General features: G+C 37.9%; 3 protein-coding genes across 3 annotated transcripts; 2 read left to right on the forward strand and 1 right to left on the reverse strand.

Annotated features, from left to right (window-relative positions):
• Positions 1 to 3,998: 3,998 nt before the first annotated feature.
• LOC121726059 (pickpocket protein 28-like) lies at positions 3,999 to 11,329 on the forward strand. Its single transcript, XM_042113282.1, has 9 exons — positions 3,999 to 4,191; positions 4,515 to 4,629; positions 5,248 to 5,405; positions 5,749 to 5,974; positions 6,275 to 6,542; positions 7,526 to 7,591; positions 9,081 to 9,261; positions 9,693 to 9,784; positions 11,199 to 11,329. The coding sequence occupies exons 1-9, from the start codon at positions 4,004 to 4,006 to the stop codon at positions 11,327 to 11,329; spliced, it is 1,425 nt and encodes a 474-aa protein (XP_041969216.1). The 5' UTR covers positions 3,999 to 4,003.
• Positions 11,330 to 11,539: 210 nt separating this feature from the next.
• Positions 11,540 to 14,090, forward strand: LOC121726277. Its single transcript, XM_042113554.1, has 7 exons — positions 11,540 to 11,774; positions 11,948 to 12,155; positions 12,347 to 12,552; positions 12,665 to 12,758; positions 12,882 to 13,010; positions 13,496 to 13,719; positions 13,871 to 14,090. Exons 1-7 carry the CDS (start codon positions 11,599 to 11,601, stop codon positions 14,085 to 14,087), a joined length of 1,254 nt encoding a protein of 417 aa, XP_041969488.1. The 5' UTR covers positions 11,540 to 11,598; the 3' UTR covers positions 14,088 to 14,090.
• A 1,115-nt stretch (positions 14,091 to 15,205) lies between these two features.
• Positions 15,206 to 16,453, reverse strand: LOC121726456. Its single transcript, XM_042113839.1, has one exon. It carries the CDS (start codon positions 16,282 to 16,284, stop codon positions 15,538 to 15,540), a length of 747 nt encoding a protein of 248 aa, XP_041969773.1. The 5' UTR covers positions 16,285 to 16,453; the 3' UTR covers positions 15,206 to 15,537.
• Between the last annotated feature and the right edge of the window lie 159 nt (positions 16,454 to 16,612).

The raw sequence follows: 16,612 nt of genomic DNA on the forward strand, positions 1-16,612 counted from the left end.
AAAAAAAAAACGCATTAGAAAGTACTATAATATGTTGCAATGTCAGCTTACTGAAGCCGTGCAAGTATCAATATCATGTTACAGTACTTACAGGACACTACTGTGCTACTAGGAAGTGGGTAATGGTTTTATACTTTACTCGCTTTATTGACAGTGTGTCGTACGTACACGTTACGTTTTAATAATAAACTTCTTTTGCGTTTGGAAAAGACTCAACTTTGTTAAGTTACATCTTTAGAACTTGACTCCAAAATTGTATAGTAGAATTGGTTACTACCAATTGAAAATAATGTTTTTAGTTCTAATTTTTAACTTAAAATGTATGAAAAATTAGTAATGGACTATGGTTACTACCGTAGTCCATTACTAATTTTTCATACATTTTTAAGTTAAAGATTAGCACTAAAGCATTATTTTTTGCGTCTGAAATATTAGAAAGGCTTTCTAATAATAATTCAGACGTTACAAATGCGTTGAGAAACACGTTTCTCCGACAAATCCGTAAGTTTTAAGTAGCTAAATATGAAATCCAAGTATTTTCAGATTCACAATAATAACAAAGGGTTGGGACTTGGAAGTTGGAGGCCTCAGGCGGGCTCAAGGCGTTGCAATATTGGTATTGCCTATTACTGGAGTTTGATTGGCGTCTGCCGTACTCGCTACGAAGTCTGTTTTGTTCGTTAAAACTAGTTATTAGATTCCCATTTTAAACTTAAAGCAACTTCCCCCATAATAATTATGCATTTACATTTAGGAACTGAGAAGAAGCTAGCCAATTCGTAATTATATACGTTAAATAAACTAATTATTTGTGATCGTGGCTGCGGCCCAGTAAATATAGTGCCTAAATAATTAATATAGGACTGAAAGTATAGCCTGTATCATAGATCCACATATTATATTATTAATTAAGTTACTTCGGTAGAGCAACCACTATAGCAAATTTCATCAAAATCTATTTTATCTTAATTCGCAATCAGCAACATCCATTCATCCATACGTCATTAGACTCATCAGACATTCTGATAACAATTAATTTAAAATATCAATCTTGCTGATAAAAATATTTTGCACAGCGAATGACTATACATTATAAAAGTCTTTGTCTCATACATTGTAAAAGTGAAAAAACAAAGTAGTAAGTGTGATTAAGGTGATGAAAATGATTCTCATGTCAAGAAGCGGTACACAGTTTAGTTTACTTTAAATGATAATAATTGTACCAACCAGCTTGGAAGCTGAGCGAACTTTTTCAGCTGCTGGCTAATTTGTGTCGAATATCAGGACATTTTTTTTTTATGAAATAAGGGGGCAAACGAGCAAACGGGTCACCTGATGGAAAGCAACTTCCGTCGCCCATGGACACTCGCAGCATCAGAAGAGCTGCAGGTGCGTTGCCGGCCTTTTAAGAGGGAATAGGGTAATAGGGGAGGTTAGGGAAGGGAATTGGGTCTCCGGTAAACTCACTCACTCGGCGAAACACAGCGCAAGCGCTGTTTCACGCCGGTTTTCTGTGAGAACGTGGTATCTCTCCGGTCGAGCCGGCCCATTCGTGCCGAAGCATGGCTCTCCCACGTTTTTTGGTGGCGGAACCCTTTTAAGAAGTTACATTTTTACGGACACACAAAAAATATGTTTTATCTTTGTATGAATTTTCTCCATGCTGGTGTCTGATGACAATTCTAAAAACAATGTATGTATCGCTCGAGAATCCCCTAAAAGGCCTTTGCGGAGACCCAGGGCTTCGCGGAGTAATGGTGTATCTGTCGCAGTCGACTGGTTAAAAAAGCCATTCAATGAAACAGCTCTAGCCCTTTGACTGAACAACGCCATTCAATCACACGTCTAGCTTTTTCATTGAATATTTAGGTCGCTCAAAACGTTCAACACTACAGCTGATTCAAAAGCCGCCGTTTGATTGAATTTGTTCAGCACTCACCACCGTGGCGCTAGGTGCGTTATATTTACAAAATGGCGTTAACTAACCAGTGTTTTGTTGTTATATTAAGATATTTTTCGTAAATATATGTTTGATTGAACGGCTATTTAAACCAGTTGGCTGCGACATATCCACGAGTTGAGCCTGAAGAGGCAGAGGTGGTGGGGCTGCGGTCGTGTATCACTCGTTTCCCGTAGTTCCACCTTCAGGAGCAGGAACACCGTTGGGGTTTTAGTGGGTAGTCCCGGGTGCGTCTTCCGTCCGCCCCGGCGAGTCCCACATACCTTTGTGGTCCTCCCCAGACCCCGGGGATGCATAAATGCATTCCCCCAACGCAAAAAAGGGCTTAGCGGAGCAGTTTAAGAATAGCTAGTTTAAATGATTGCCACGTGTAAGCTAACACACCTAATAGCCTAACAGACCTAATGACCGAAAACAATAGATAATACTCTACACTGTATATCTCCATTAGTTTTATAATTAAATTGTATCGGCGCAGTTCGGTGGTACAATTAACTTGAGTGCACTCTAGCTGTTGTGACGTCACTACTGTATTTTGATCGTGTTACGCTACCGATTCAGTCACTAAAATGTCTCATAGTCTGTACTAATTCACAAAGAAATACGGATGGAAAGAAGTTTGGTGTCTCTTGAAAATATCAGACTTCTCGGAGACGAAAGCTTAAATAAATTCCAGAAAGCGTAAACCTGTCTTTTAACAATGAAATAAATTCAATGCTATCTTAATTACATTGCATTAATACAACTAACCATAAACAAGCCTCCAATGCCTCCGATGCATTCGTTTAATTGCATAGCAATTACGGAAATAAGTTTTTCAGTTCAGTCGATCAGCAAAGTCGCTATGGACGAAGTCAAGTTGAATCTATTCAACATGGGCAAAGTTAAAGAGACAGAAGTCGGATACGTGGGTGATTTTTACGTGAAAGATTTCAAGTATATCAGTCCGGAGATTTTGAAGAGCAAGGTGGTACCCAGAAGGGAGGGTAGTTGCAAATTGTTCGGACGGCTGTGGTTTCGGGAGGTGGTGAAAGGACTCAAACAATTCCTTTACGAGGGCTCCCTTCATGGAGTCAAGTAAGTGTTTAATTGAGTCTATTCAGGAGTGTACCTTTGAACCTCCGAAGATATGAATGGCCTTACTGTCAATTAATCGTGGGGTAATGAATAGTATATTTTATACTCAAATAATATGTTGCCGTTGTACAATTTGTATAAATACGGGGGAGAGCCATGCTTCGGCACGAATGGGCCGGCTCGACCGGAGAAATACCACGTTCTCACAGAAAACCGGCGTGAAACAGCGCTTGCGCTGTATTTCGCCGAGTGAGTGAGTTTACCGGAGGCCCAATTCCCTTCCCTATCCTCCCCTATTCCCTTCCCTTCCCATCCCTACCCTCCCCTATTACCCTATTCCCTCTTAAAAGGCCGGCAACGCACCTGCAGCTCTTCTGATGCTGCGAGTGTCCATGGGCGACGGAAGTTGCTTTCCATCAGGTGCCCCGTTTGCTCGTTTGCCCCCTTCTATCATAAAAAAATAATAATATTAAAATCTTAATTAGTACGTTTTATACTATGTCCTACAGTGTTTGCGTCCTTTGATTTTGTGGCTGTATAACAATCAAACACTACTGTATTCAGCTTGTTTAGGCATATAGCGAGAACAATCATATTTTATCTTTTAACTAGATCAGGTGTCGGCAACAATTGATCTGGAGAGAGCCAAAAACGATATATTTGTTGTAATAATAATTATAATACTTATCTGCGCAAAAAATTATTTAGAACATGCCTGCTGAATAAAAGAGATGCAGCATTGCATCAAAATAACAGCATGTGGTTTGCGAGCCTCAAATTGGTGACCTCTGTACTAGCTGATACTCGCAACTTCGTTTTGGCGGAAATTATTGTGCATTTTAGGAAAAACTATCAATAACAAGAGTGACAAAAGACCTACTTCACATTCATAATCTTAGCATGGATTACAGATACATTTTCAAGCCGTCCTTCAGTCGCAAGGAGCGGGTGTCCTGGGTGATAATCATGGTGATCAGCATCACGATATGCGCTATGAACATCTACCAGATAGTGTCCAAGTGGACGTCGACTCCGTTCGTCAATGTGATAGATCCATTACCGACGCCAATATACGCCATACCCTTTCCCAGTGTGGTGCTGTGCCCGCATCTACATGTGCAGATGTCGTATTGTAATGTTACTAAGCTTAAACAGTAAGTAAAGGTTGCGAAGAACTACTGTTACTAGTAAGACCGCCTGACTTTTTTTGCTTTATATTGTGTATTTAAAGGTTAGGTTTACGTTGTACTTAAACTTAATAATAGTTATAGTTAAAAGGTAAATTAACTTAAAATTAGGTTATTCGTAGTAATTATTGTTTGAAACGGTCGCGTTTAGATGGTTGCTCAAAATCCTATTAAAACTTGGTACTCAGTTGTTTGGGCTTTACGCATTTGTTATTGAGATTAATAGCCATCTTTTAGAATTTAAAGAAACACTATATATGACGAATAAACACAGGCTTCTATGTTTTCAGGGTTGAGAGATTCTACGCATCTCTCGTGTGTCCACAAATGAACGCTGAAAAAATCACATTGAAGGAACGACTTAACCCCGAACAAAACAAAGTTTTACAGGAATTTATTAAAAAGGTAGTATTTAAAGGTTTAATGCAAGATTATAAAGTTGTGGTTAGAGCGTACAAACATTTAAAAAATATTTTAAAAAATCGGTAGTGTCGAATATCAAATATCTATATATATATATATATATATATATATATATATATATATATATATATATATATATATATATATATATATATATATATATATATATATATATATATAAAATTTAAAGGTGACTGACTGACTGATTGACATAGTGATCTATCAACGCACAACCCAAACCACTGGACGGATCAGGCTGAAATTTGGCATGCAGGTAGATGTTATGACGTAGGCATCCGCTAAGAAAGGATTTTGATAAATTCCAACCCCAAGGGGTTCAATGGGGGATGAAAGTTTGTATGTAATAATACTTCTTAATGCGAGCGAAGCCGCGGGCAAAAGCTCGTTTTTATATTTTGGACGAGTCGTCACTACAGCAAATATTATTAGAATTACTAGGATTTGACTATGAATGTGAGATTAGCTTACACTCGTAGCACCGGCAAAGAATATTTTCGTTTACACATAAATTTGAAAGACCAAACTCGACTATGTAAGAAAAACCTGCATGACACCTGAAAGAAACCTTAATACCGTCAGGGCTCCCCCAAATGCTCTGACATGGTGCAGATGTGCTACTGGCGGTCGAGCCACGGCACGGAGTGGTTCACGGAGGACTGCTGCGAAAAGCTGCTCACGCCGGTCTTCACGCAGTATGGCCTATGCTACGCCTTCAACGGCCTGCCGCTCAGTGGGCTGTAAGGGTCTTTCAGAGTTATAAGTTTTTGTAACGGCAAGGACACCTGCAACAATAGCTACTACGAAAGAAAGACCGCACCGCCTTTAACACTTTACGCAATGCGGTCTTTGCTTCGCCTTCAATTGAAAATCGAAATCAATACAGAGCTATATGCCATCAAAATGTACTTCCAAATAACCGTGGTCACTTGCTTAATCTTATATCGACCTTTGGGACGAGTGGTGATACACAGATAAAATCTTTAGGTGACACATCTAGATTATCATTTGATCAGCAAAGAATTTAAAACTGGCACTAAAATAAGTAATGCTTGCTAAATTTTATATAACATCGTCCAACAGAACAAACGCAACAATAGAATGGCAGAAGACATTCAACGAGAACGCTACAGCGCGGAAACTGGAATGGGACTTGGACACCGGGTACCCGAAGGTGTTTCCCCCCAAGCCCAACATGAGGCCATTCCGGGTGACGGCGTCGGGGGAGGTCCACGGCCTGGGGATAGACCTATTCCTCAACATCAGCGAACACCAGTACGATTGTGACGGCAACCATGTTGGATTTAACGTAAGTTGTGATTCAGGTCAGAATGACGATGACTCTATAGTTCAAAGTTTTAACTTTGGAGTTTAACCTAAAGAAAGAGAATAGACTATAGTGATGAGCATATAACAAAGTATTATGATCTTTATAACAAAGTTTCTAGTTCTTTTACAAAGCATTAAAGTGATGGTGAAGATAGAAATTCGTACACAAAGAATGTAAAAAAAATTACATCCAAATCCCAGCGTAAACTTATAACTAAATTCAACTTCAAAATTTTCTGTAAGTACTTAATAAATAATCTGTATAAAAACTCTTTTGTAGATCCTCATTAACTCCCCAACCGACCACGCCTACACCAGCGCCGTCCTCCGCCTGCCCATGGACCGGATGACGACCATCGAGGTCACGCCAACCACGTACAAGACAGACTCCTCACTCCGCAGCCTGACCCCAGACCAGCGGCAGTGCTTTTTCCAGAACGAGAGGGAACTCGAGCTGTACGAGTACTACACGGACAGCAACTGCAAGCACAACATGTGGATACAGGAGACGTGGAAGTACTGTAACTGCGTGCTGTATAATTGGCCGAGTAAGTTCTTATGTAGGACATTCATTGATCAAAAAATCAAAAAATAAAATAAAAAAACTTTCTTTTCCTTTAATTTTACATAATTGCAGTATTGTGGGGTTCTCCTTCAAGGGTGGGTTGCACCAACTTACTTTAACTATAACTGTAACTTTAACTACAATGTAAAATGTCAAATCTTTAGTTAAAGCAGTTAAAGTCAAAAATGGACGCCATATTTAACCATAAAACCATAGAGCTCGACAAGGCTTTAAGTGCACGTGGCGAAAAAAGGAACTAACGCTGTCATCATACAAAAACGCCATTTGACAGTTCCCATTTACCAGCAGCGCCTCCGCCCACATTCATTTAAAGCCTTGTCAGACCAGCAACGTCTTCTGTCAAATTCTGTGGTCAAAGTTAAGGTTAAAGTTAAATTAGCCTTAACTATAACCATCACTTTAACTTTAACCACGCCTCTGGTGCAACCCGCCCTTAATTGATATAGTTAAATGCGGTTAAAGTTATCTTCATAACAATGTGATATATTATATTGTATAACTACTGAAAATAAACTAGTGTTTCCAACAAACAAGTTAATTTACAGTAGGTATGCAAGTATAAAGTGTCAAACAAACAGACTTACTAATTCTTAACTAAAAGCAACGACTAAAAGCTTAATATAATATTATGAAGGAAGCCGATAATGTAAATTAGTAAATATGTACTAGCTAAAGGCCGAGCTTTGTAAGGGGTAGCGTCGTCACACCTTGGCTGACTGATGATGACACAACTACATATAAAAAAACCTTGACTGATTGATGATAACACGTCTACATAATATAAATAAAAATTACTATGTTAAAGCACAAATCAATAGGCGTGATAGTTTTTCCGTAAAGTGTATCACAAAATGTACAGGTTGTGGGATTTCGCTCGTTCGCTCGCTCTGATTACTTTTATTAAATCCTACTTATATTACTATTACGTCATAACTTTCACTTCAGGAGAGCGCGTCGAAAACCCAATTTGTTCTACGCTGTCCGACTTTAAATGCGTCGACGACATTAAAGGTAAGCAGATTAATTATCTTCACAAACTTTTTTGTTTCTGTTTCATTATTCCATTAATTGTTTACGCTTAAACTAATTAATCTCAACTCACAACAATATAATTATCAGAGAAAAGTGCTTTCACCTAAAATCTCGTTTGCACTTTCAGAAAAGACTGCATCATCAGCAAGCGTGGATGGTTTTACAATTACTTATCAATAATAATTCAGATGTTACAAACTCAATGTCGGTCATACCGAAACAAAACGTGACTTAGTGAAGCTTATGGCTAATCCACACAAAAATACTCTCACCTTTTGATATTTCAATTTTGTATTGCCATGTAATCTTTGCATTGCGTATCGGCAAGCTTCGAAATAGTGTGAACGAGGTGTGAACCGACCCTCACTGTAATGAACACTTTCCTTCATTCAAAAACTTGAAGAAACAATAAACTTAAAAATTGTATTCCAAACAGCCTACGCCGTAGTATTGTAGTTATGCTACGGCCTTCGGGCTACAGGCTACGGGCTACGGCCTACGCACTTTATTTTCGTAGCTTCTAGCTACGAATCACGATTGAAAAAAAAGTTCTTTCTCGCAAAAATTCTGGATTCCAATAAAACAACAGAAACTTAGCATTATTTACATAGGTATTGCAGATCTTAAAATATATAAAAAATGGATTAGAGATATCAGTATTAACCTTCCGCTACGCTGTGCTGTGGATATAATATTTTATGATTCAGGAAATATTGTGTGATATTTTTTTTTTTTTGCGGATTACACGGCAGCCACGTATGGGTTTTTAACGTGTGGCGTTTAACACGGGAGCCGTGTCATTTAGAAAACGATTGTACCTATCTCCCTCAAATTACACTTTAGAAGGTTCTACTCTGAACAAAACCCATCTTAATTTTCCACGTCAAACAAGCATATAATTATATAGGCTTCCGTTTCTGAATATTCTATGAATTGAAAAAAGTAGGGGCTGTCATTTTTTCTAACTTTGAAACCTACAAAAGGTTTGCAACATCTATGGCGGGACATAATATCCAACTTCTATGGCGTATGACACAGCTAACATGTCACGAGAAAATTGTATGCTGCCACTTCTAAGGGCGCTGCGTTAAGCGTGCGCCCGGCGCGGTCACCCGCGAGGCGTGCTTGTTTCATGTCATCCCATAAAGTAGCGCCGTGTCAGGCGGTTCAGCCGTCGCACGCGGCACGTGCAACGGTGCCCGCCCCGCGGGCGACAGGTCAACAATCTAGACGTGACAAATGGGCTGATCGGCTGACGCCTTTGTACACGTCGGCGTCGTCGTCTGTAGGCTAGGTAATATATCAATAAAAATCCATAGGTATATACTGTACAACCCGCGCGATCGAAATTATACTGGCCGCTGCGAGAGACGGGTGACCGACGCGGCCGCTCGCGACGGTCAGGTGGGCGCACGACTACGCCCTAATAGCACGACTTTCAGACCAAAAACTCTGACATTTGCCACAGAACGAGTAGACGACCAGCTGATGCACAACTTCTACGCTGACAGCGAGGAGCAGCGGTCTCCCCACGAGGCGGTGTCGTGTTTTCCCGCCTGCAACGACGTGCTGTACTACACCCAAGTCTACTACTCCGACCTGGTGAAAGAGCCGCGGTACTCGCGCTTCGAGTGGAAGTCGCCGAGGAAGTTTGTATTTTCTCCTTGTTTAAGTGGAAGCTTAAACGCATTGGGCGTTTTTAAGTGGGAAAAACACGTGACAGACCGACACTGGTTCTGCATAAGCGGATAAATTTGATTGCGCAATATCATTGAACAATATTCTTGAACATTTTATTTGACAATAAGATTGAAGGCCAGGCGCGTTCAATATCAACCCTAGACGGTTAACAATATTACACAATGAGTGATATTGCTCAATAAAATTGATCATCTAGGGTCCGCTAAGGCTCTGGCTAAGGTAAGGTGAATCGCGCATACTATGAATTGCTTTTGCGATATACTATACCACTTCCGCCAGCAGCTATTTCGACAAGACACTATATTTTTCCGAAAAAAAAAAGTGGTGGTTACACAAAGTAAGCAATAATATTCAATTTCAAACTTGATCATTGTTTCAGAGGAGAGCTGACCAGTATAAACGTTCATTTCCACGAGGACATATTTCTGGGGCAGCACCGACATGCTCAATACGATGACTATTACTTTGCAGGTGAGTGTTAAAAGATAACGAGGTGTAGGGTAATTTCTTATCTAGACACTAAAGGCCTGTTTCACCACTTCCTGATAAGTGCCGGATAGGCTATCCACAACTTAACTTGAGAGATAGAGTATGGAGAATCTGTCAAATAAGTTGTGGATAGCCTATCCGGCACTTTAACGGGAAGTGGTGAAACAGGTCCTAAATGGTTTTATCCGAAGTTTTTATGTTTCTCTTTATCTAAGCATTTCTTTTCCTACACTGGTTCCCTGTATTAGGGGACATTATATTTATATAGCGGTAGCTACTAGCTTCACCTATATTTCTGAGAAAATGAGGTAAGTATTTATGTTTTTCTAAAGTAGTAATAAACAGTATTTAACACTTTGTGAAATCTAAATTAATACTTGTTCCCACACCTGTAACCTTCGTATGATGAGCCCTGCAGGGTTCATAACGGTTAATGACCTCTGTAAGTACATTATGGTTTACAATAAGTAGCAGTAGAGCACACAGGGGAGTACCCAAGATCCTGTTTGTTGCTTCAAGGTTAAGATTATTTCGTTAGGTAGGAATATTTTTTTCATTTTCGGGACTTGAAAACCTTTAGAGTTTAGACCATTTAATTGGCTGCTGATTGTGTGCCTTTTTAAACCTTGTAGAAAATAACTTTTTTGTTGGTTGAGGCATCCATTTTCGGTGTTAAAGAAAATGCTAAGGAGTCATTCCAGCTGGACTTTTGGTGGAAGTACTTGTGCACTAAAACCAACTAGCTTGAAGCTTTCGGCAATAATGTTTTCTTCATAAAAAATAAGAAGAACGTCTATTTGCAAAAACATGGTATTGACGATAATATTATGATATAATGTGAAATAGCACTCGTGCAGCATATCAATGCATGAAAAATACAAAAATACGTTAAGACGCCGCGTTAAAGTAAAAAACCGTGTTGGATAATATGTTTTATAGATTGCTTGTTTTCTATGAGAGGCCTTTCTCACAGAAAACAAGCAATGGAACAGCAAAAAATTGAAAGGGCGTAAGCGACAAAATGGTTTTTGTCGCGTAATTTAAAAACAATAAATACATTTCAATAAGCTATCGGCAAATTAAAGTATATGCTTGAATCAATTTATGTACAAATTTTGGAAGCTTAAATCACTCTCCTCTGTTGGCAAAATAGGAATGTTTTTTTTACAGAGGTCTTTTTGATCGATTATTCTGTGTTATAAAAGTTGACCAATCGTGTTATGCTATGGGTAATTCAAAGACAAAGACTTGATGAATACTGACAATAAACTTTAACTTCTTAGCTTTAGTCATTGCTGAGAAAAATCGATATCGCTACAGCCAAATTATCAAGGCGTCGCCTTAACTGAAAGCTTTTTACGCCGTAATAATAATAATAATGCAAATATTCTTCCAGGTGCCATCGGTGGACTCCTAAGCCTATTTCTTGGTTTCAGCATCATCAGTGTGGCAGAACTGGTCTATTTCGTCATTTTGAAGCCGATACACATTGCATTCAAGAGGACCTTCAATAAAATTCATCGATAGATCGTTACAGTACTCTTAATAAAGTATGGACGCTTATGCAAGTGTTTTATTCCGATAAGGAAATCTCCACTTCTTACGATTTTTACCAAAGACCTTTGGCAATGATGTCTAAAAAATTCGACAAATCATTTTTAACTAAGTATTCTGTCAAATTCTGAATAATATGTTTGACAGTTTCAGAGATTTCAGTAAAAGGCAGTATAATTTTGTATTAATTTTAATTAAGTACGGTACATAACGTTGAACTAGGCCTGAATAAAATTCAAAAAATGTACCAAGAGGGCTGTCTTTGTGAATCACCAACTATCGAGAATCTAAAGACCACAACAGATTCTCTTAACTTCGAAGTTGTTGATCGAGTCAGTGGATCCCAGGAACTGGTCATGTTAAACGATTTTACGCATGAAATTAATGACTATAATCTTAGGAAGACTATAGAACAGAGGTACAATGAAAATGTTATACTTAGTTTCATACTTAGATATAAGTACATAAACAGCTGCATAAAAACCTACACCTACTAGTGCTAAGTGCTAGGCATTAGGAATAACGTCTTGTAAAATTCATGCCTAAGAGCCTATGTAAGTTAGACATTAAACTAAACTCTGCTTCCTGTAGAGTATCCGATGTGTCATCTTGGTGCTGGGTTCTAGAAGATCTCGTAAAACGCCTAGAAGATTCTCTGGATGCTCTGGATCATGAGAGGAACGCCGTCGAAGTGGTCACCAAGCGGTTAGAGGATGAAGTACAGCAACTCTCCCTGAAGGCCACTAGGCCAGGCGCTCTTGCACCAATAGTCGACTGCGTTGAGAAAGCTATTAAACAGGTTCTGTTGCTTGCGTTGAAGATACTAGGTAAAAATACATAGGTAGATAGGTTCTGAAAAAAAAGGGTTTAAAACAGGATTTAAGACAAAGACTTTAATTAAAATATGATGATGATGTTTTATTATGTAGATATTTGTTGATATACTTAATTGATGCATTTTGGTCAGAATTAGGTGTTTTGATTACACAGGAACACGACTTTCTTCGCGATCAGAAAAAAGAATTCGAACAGATATTACTCGAAGTTGACAAAGAAATAGCAAAAGTGAAAAGATGTAAAAGTAAAATATCAAAAGACGCGCTTGAGAAGAAGCAAGCATTAGCAATAGATAAGATGTGCGCTGAGAAAGATTATTCTGATGCAGTCGTAGAAGAATGGAAGAAGAAAAAGAAAAGGTTCGAATCTGTATCCTAATAACTGTATGCGAGGGTCGTAAATCGTCGCCGATTTGTGCGAATGTCGTCAACAAGATTTGTAATGATAATATTATGATATTTTGCTGTACAGAGAATATCCTTTGCGACGATGGTTAAGCCGCTGCGCATCGGTAAAAAGGGTTGGACTTAAATGTCTCTGCAGTGCTTTGATTACGAGACAACAGGTAGGTTTCTTTTAGGAAGTCATTACGTGTAAGCTTTAGTGGTAAGCTTTAAGGTAAGCTATATTTACTATACTATAAAATGCTACATCAATATCATCATCATCTAGATAATTCTTCCTTCAGATACGAGGGGCCAGGTTACAGCTGTCGATCGCCGCCCAAATGTATGCGGCTCGCGTAGACGCGGCTCTACGAAGACGGCTTCATCAAAATCAAATCAAGCTACAGGACTTAAGCTGGCGGAAAGACGAGGTACTTTCCTGCATAATACAACGATAAGCCACAGGTATGGCTTATCGTTAAGCTTGTCGTAAATAAGCTGCAAGAAAATTCCGTGTCACAAATTATAGATAATATTAAATGTTGTCTGGTAGAAACTGCTGCAATAAGACCGCCTACCTATTTGTACAAGTTTAAGTTTAGTTTTAAATTGTACCACCGAGGAAATTGAATCCTAGGCAGTTGACGGACCTACGTCATGTGGTCGGCTTATGTGAATTTGCAATGTTAGCTGTGAATAACTGTGATCGGTCGGATGGGTTTGACTTAACGCGACCAAATCACTTCGGTCCGCCATCTGCCTAGGAATCAACTTCTCTGTTAGTACAAATAAAGAATTTTCTATTCTATTATATATCTTTCATGAAATGAAAAAGATTCTGCTCAAGGCGAATCTTTTTCAAGCGGTTTTGACGATTATTGATACTATTATTTATCAAAGAATTGGTTTTATACAGGCCCAAAAAGACTATGAAACCTTGGATGCAGAATTGGTTGCCTCCGAAAGCAGATTATTACAAACACTGGACATGGAAAGAGTTGCTAACGCCAGGATTGCTGATCGTTTCAACAGGCCAAGCCAAGAGCGAATCCTAGACAAGGTAGATTCCAAGCTTCGAGATGAAAGGAGACAACTGCAGCTATATACCAAGGAATTGAGGAGCAACATAAAGAGAATATTGTAAGATTTCCTAATTTCGAATGTTTGATTGCTATATTTTACAGAAATGTCACTTTAAAATTTTCATATTCACTTTTGCAACTTACTACAAGCATTAATCATCAAAATAATAACCATAATTTTGATTATTTATCAAAGTTAAAACTTTCAGATCATTACAAGACAGTTTAAAAGGGACGATCATGGATATAAGTTGCGTTGAAGAAGACTTATTGCATGTCGTGAAATTAGACGAATATAGAATAGAGGCAAGACAAACCACTTACAATGTTGATGCCAAGCCCAATGAAGTTAGCACCAGACAGATGTATTTCACATTACCCGTTATACAGGAAGAAGATGATTATGACTACCCATTTGATGAATGAGACATGTCACAAAAAGTTAAACTAAAAATATACTTTTGAGATCTTGTTAGTTGTTTCAAGTTTTTTTTAAAACATTTGAAGCGCTTATATACGCGTGACAAGACGCCGCTCGCTTTGCAGGGAAAACAGTGCTTAGGGGTAGAAATGCCACTATTGATATATCGTGCCAAAATCCTTTTCTTGATTTACTATTGTGTTAATGAGTAATCACTATACTTACCAGAAGTTTTTAAATTAAAACATATGTTTGTGCTTTTTTTAACAACTTTATTTAATGTCAATATTCAATAATTTAACAAGCCGTAGAACACGTAACGGTGATACTAAAACAAAGGGGAATGTGCTAAAAAATCCTCAAGATAGTAGGGAATTCAAAGTTTTACTTAAAAACCTAAACAAAATATCATGCACAGCAATGTTTAGTAAAATAACAATAAGATGTTGTTTAACACATTGAATATACTTTAATTAGCATTTAGCAATAAATAGCAGATTTTTTTTAACTTTACATGCAGGCCAAATATTATGTTTTGTGCGGATGTATTATGCTTATATTCATGCAATGAAATTATTGAATACATAAAAATCAGTTTTACTTCTCATCCATCCATAAAACAGGGTATTTTTATAATAATACATGTCATTTGTGTAATAATAATAATGATAAAGTAATTTTAATTTCTTAACTAAAACAGTCAAGACAGACATTAAAGCCAAAACAAGATTTCTAAATAAAGGTTGAAACAATTACTATAAAAATATAATATTGTAAATATTATTGTCTTACAATAATATGTTGTACCAGTTCAATCACATTTCTAGAATATTTACAAATCTTCTTATGAAGTAGCAAACTGGTCTTCTTAATAGTTTTTATTGCAATAATATGGCAGAGTAAGAGATATTTATATATGTAGAAGAAATAAGACTTAGAGAGCACTCTATACAAGATGTTAGTGTAACACCGTTATCCTTGAAACCATCAAATAAGCCCGTCAAAATGAACAACTTTTTCTATGAGAACAATGCTGGGAACCCAAAAAAAACCGTCTTCATACCCATACAAATTGCCGATCCGGGCATTTGTATGGGTATGAAGACGGCATTTTTTAGTTCCCAGCATTATTCTCATAGAAAAAGTTGTTCATTTTGACGGTCTCATTTGATAGTTTCAAGGATAATGGTGTTTTACACTAACACAGTGTATATACAACCGTAAAAAGCATGTTTTTATTGCTCCAAAATTAATCAAATAAACAATAGAAAAATAACAATCATAGAGAGCTTCTGTTCCATGGCCACCATATGAATGATAGCAAATTGTGCTCACTGCTTTTTAAACAATTATTTGTAGCTTAGAATATTATCAATCACATTTCCTTGTGATAAGACCAGCATGAGGGTAGGTAATTTTTAAGTGGTGGCCATTGTGATAACTGATGTTGTGGTATTAACTGAATTGATTCAAATGAGATTCGCTATCAACGTGGCTCTGTATGTTTTGAGTGTCGCAGATCACTTCCATTTGACACTTGTTGCAAAAAGCATATTTTTCATGCTCATTTTTAAGAAAGTTTTCGATGGATATATCGTGGCCCTCGATCAACTCCTCGATTTCTGCAAACCAGCCCACATGCTCCTCATCATCATCGACATGCTTCATTACGCTTGTGATTGTATTATCGATGTAAGCATCACATAATTTACACCACAGTTCGGTATCATCCTCAACACGGAATATTGCATTGGATGGCTTGAGTTCCTCGCAAACGTTAATACGGTGGGACATCGCGTTCACATGTTCTTCGACGTTTAGTAATGAGCAATGGATGTTGAGTTTACAGACGTCACAATGTGCCTCTTTACTCTCGCAAGCTAGAAATGCATCGACATTGATGAACTCACCGTCTATCAAGTCGTATAGTGCGACCATCCAGTTTTCGTGGTCGTCGCCGTCTAGGTGAGAAACCACGGAGTCGTCTTCGGTGAAGTAGTAGTCGCACGGTTGGCAATATAGCTCCTTGTCGTTGCAAGTGATTCCATTTTCGGACATTTGCTGTATGTTTTCTTTATGTTTCGTACCGCTAGCATGTTCTTCGATGCATTTACTCGCTTTCGGTATAAACACACCGCAGAAGATACATCGTACGCGAGTTTTTGAGCTTGCTACGATCCCGTATAGCAAACCTGTTTTCATTATGGCAAGAGACCCAGTCTCTAAAGTTTAAAGTCCACGAAAATAACTTTCGTATTATAGTTTTAATATAACTTTATGGGTTGTTTTTGTAAATGCTGTAAATATTTAGAATCTTATTTGATTATTTCTGGAATTATCAGCTTTTTTTATTTTTATCACTTGAATTTTGACTTTTCATTTTTCACAATTTTGACATTTACCTTTTTTATTATGGCACTTCACTTTAGCTATGAGGGATTTTCATTTATATTTTTTAATTTTAATTTTAACAATCATAACTAGATGGCGTAAGGATAGACACTTCTAGATTTTCTATTGGTTCCTCACC

This window comes from Aricia agestis, chromosome 4, assembly GCF_905147365.1.
Source record: "Aricia agestis chromosome 4, ilAriAges1.1, whole genome shotgun sequence".
Lineage (NCBI taxonomy): Eukaryota > Metazoa > Arthropoda > Insecta > Lepidoptera > Lycaenidae > Aricia > Aricia agestis.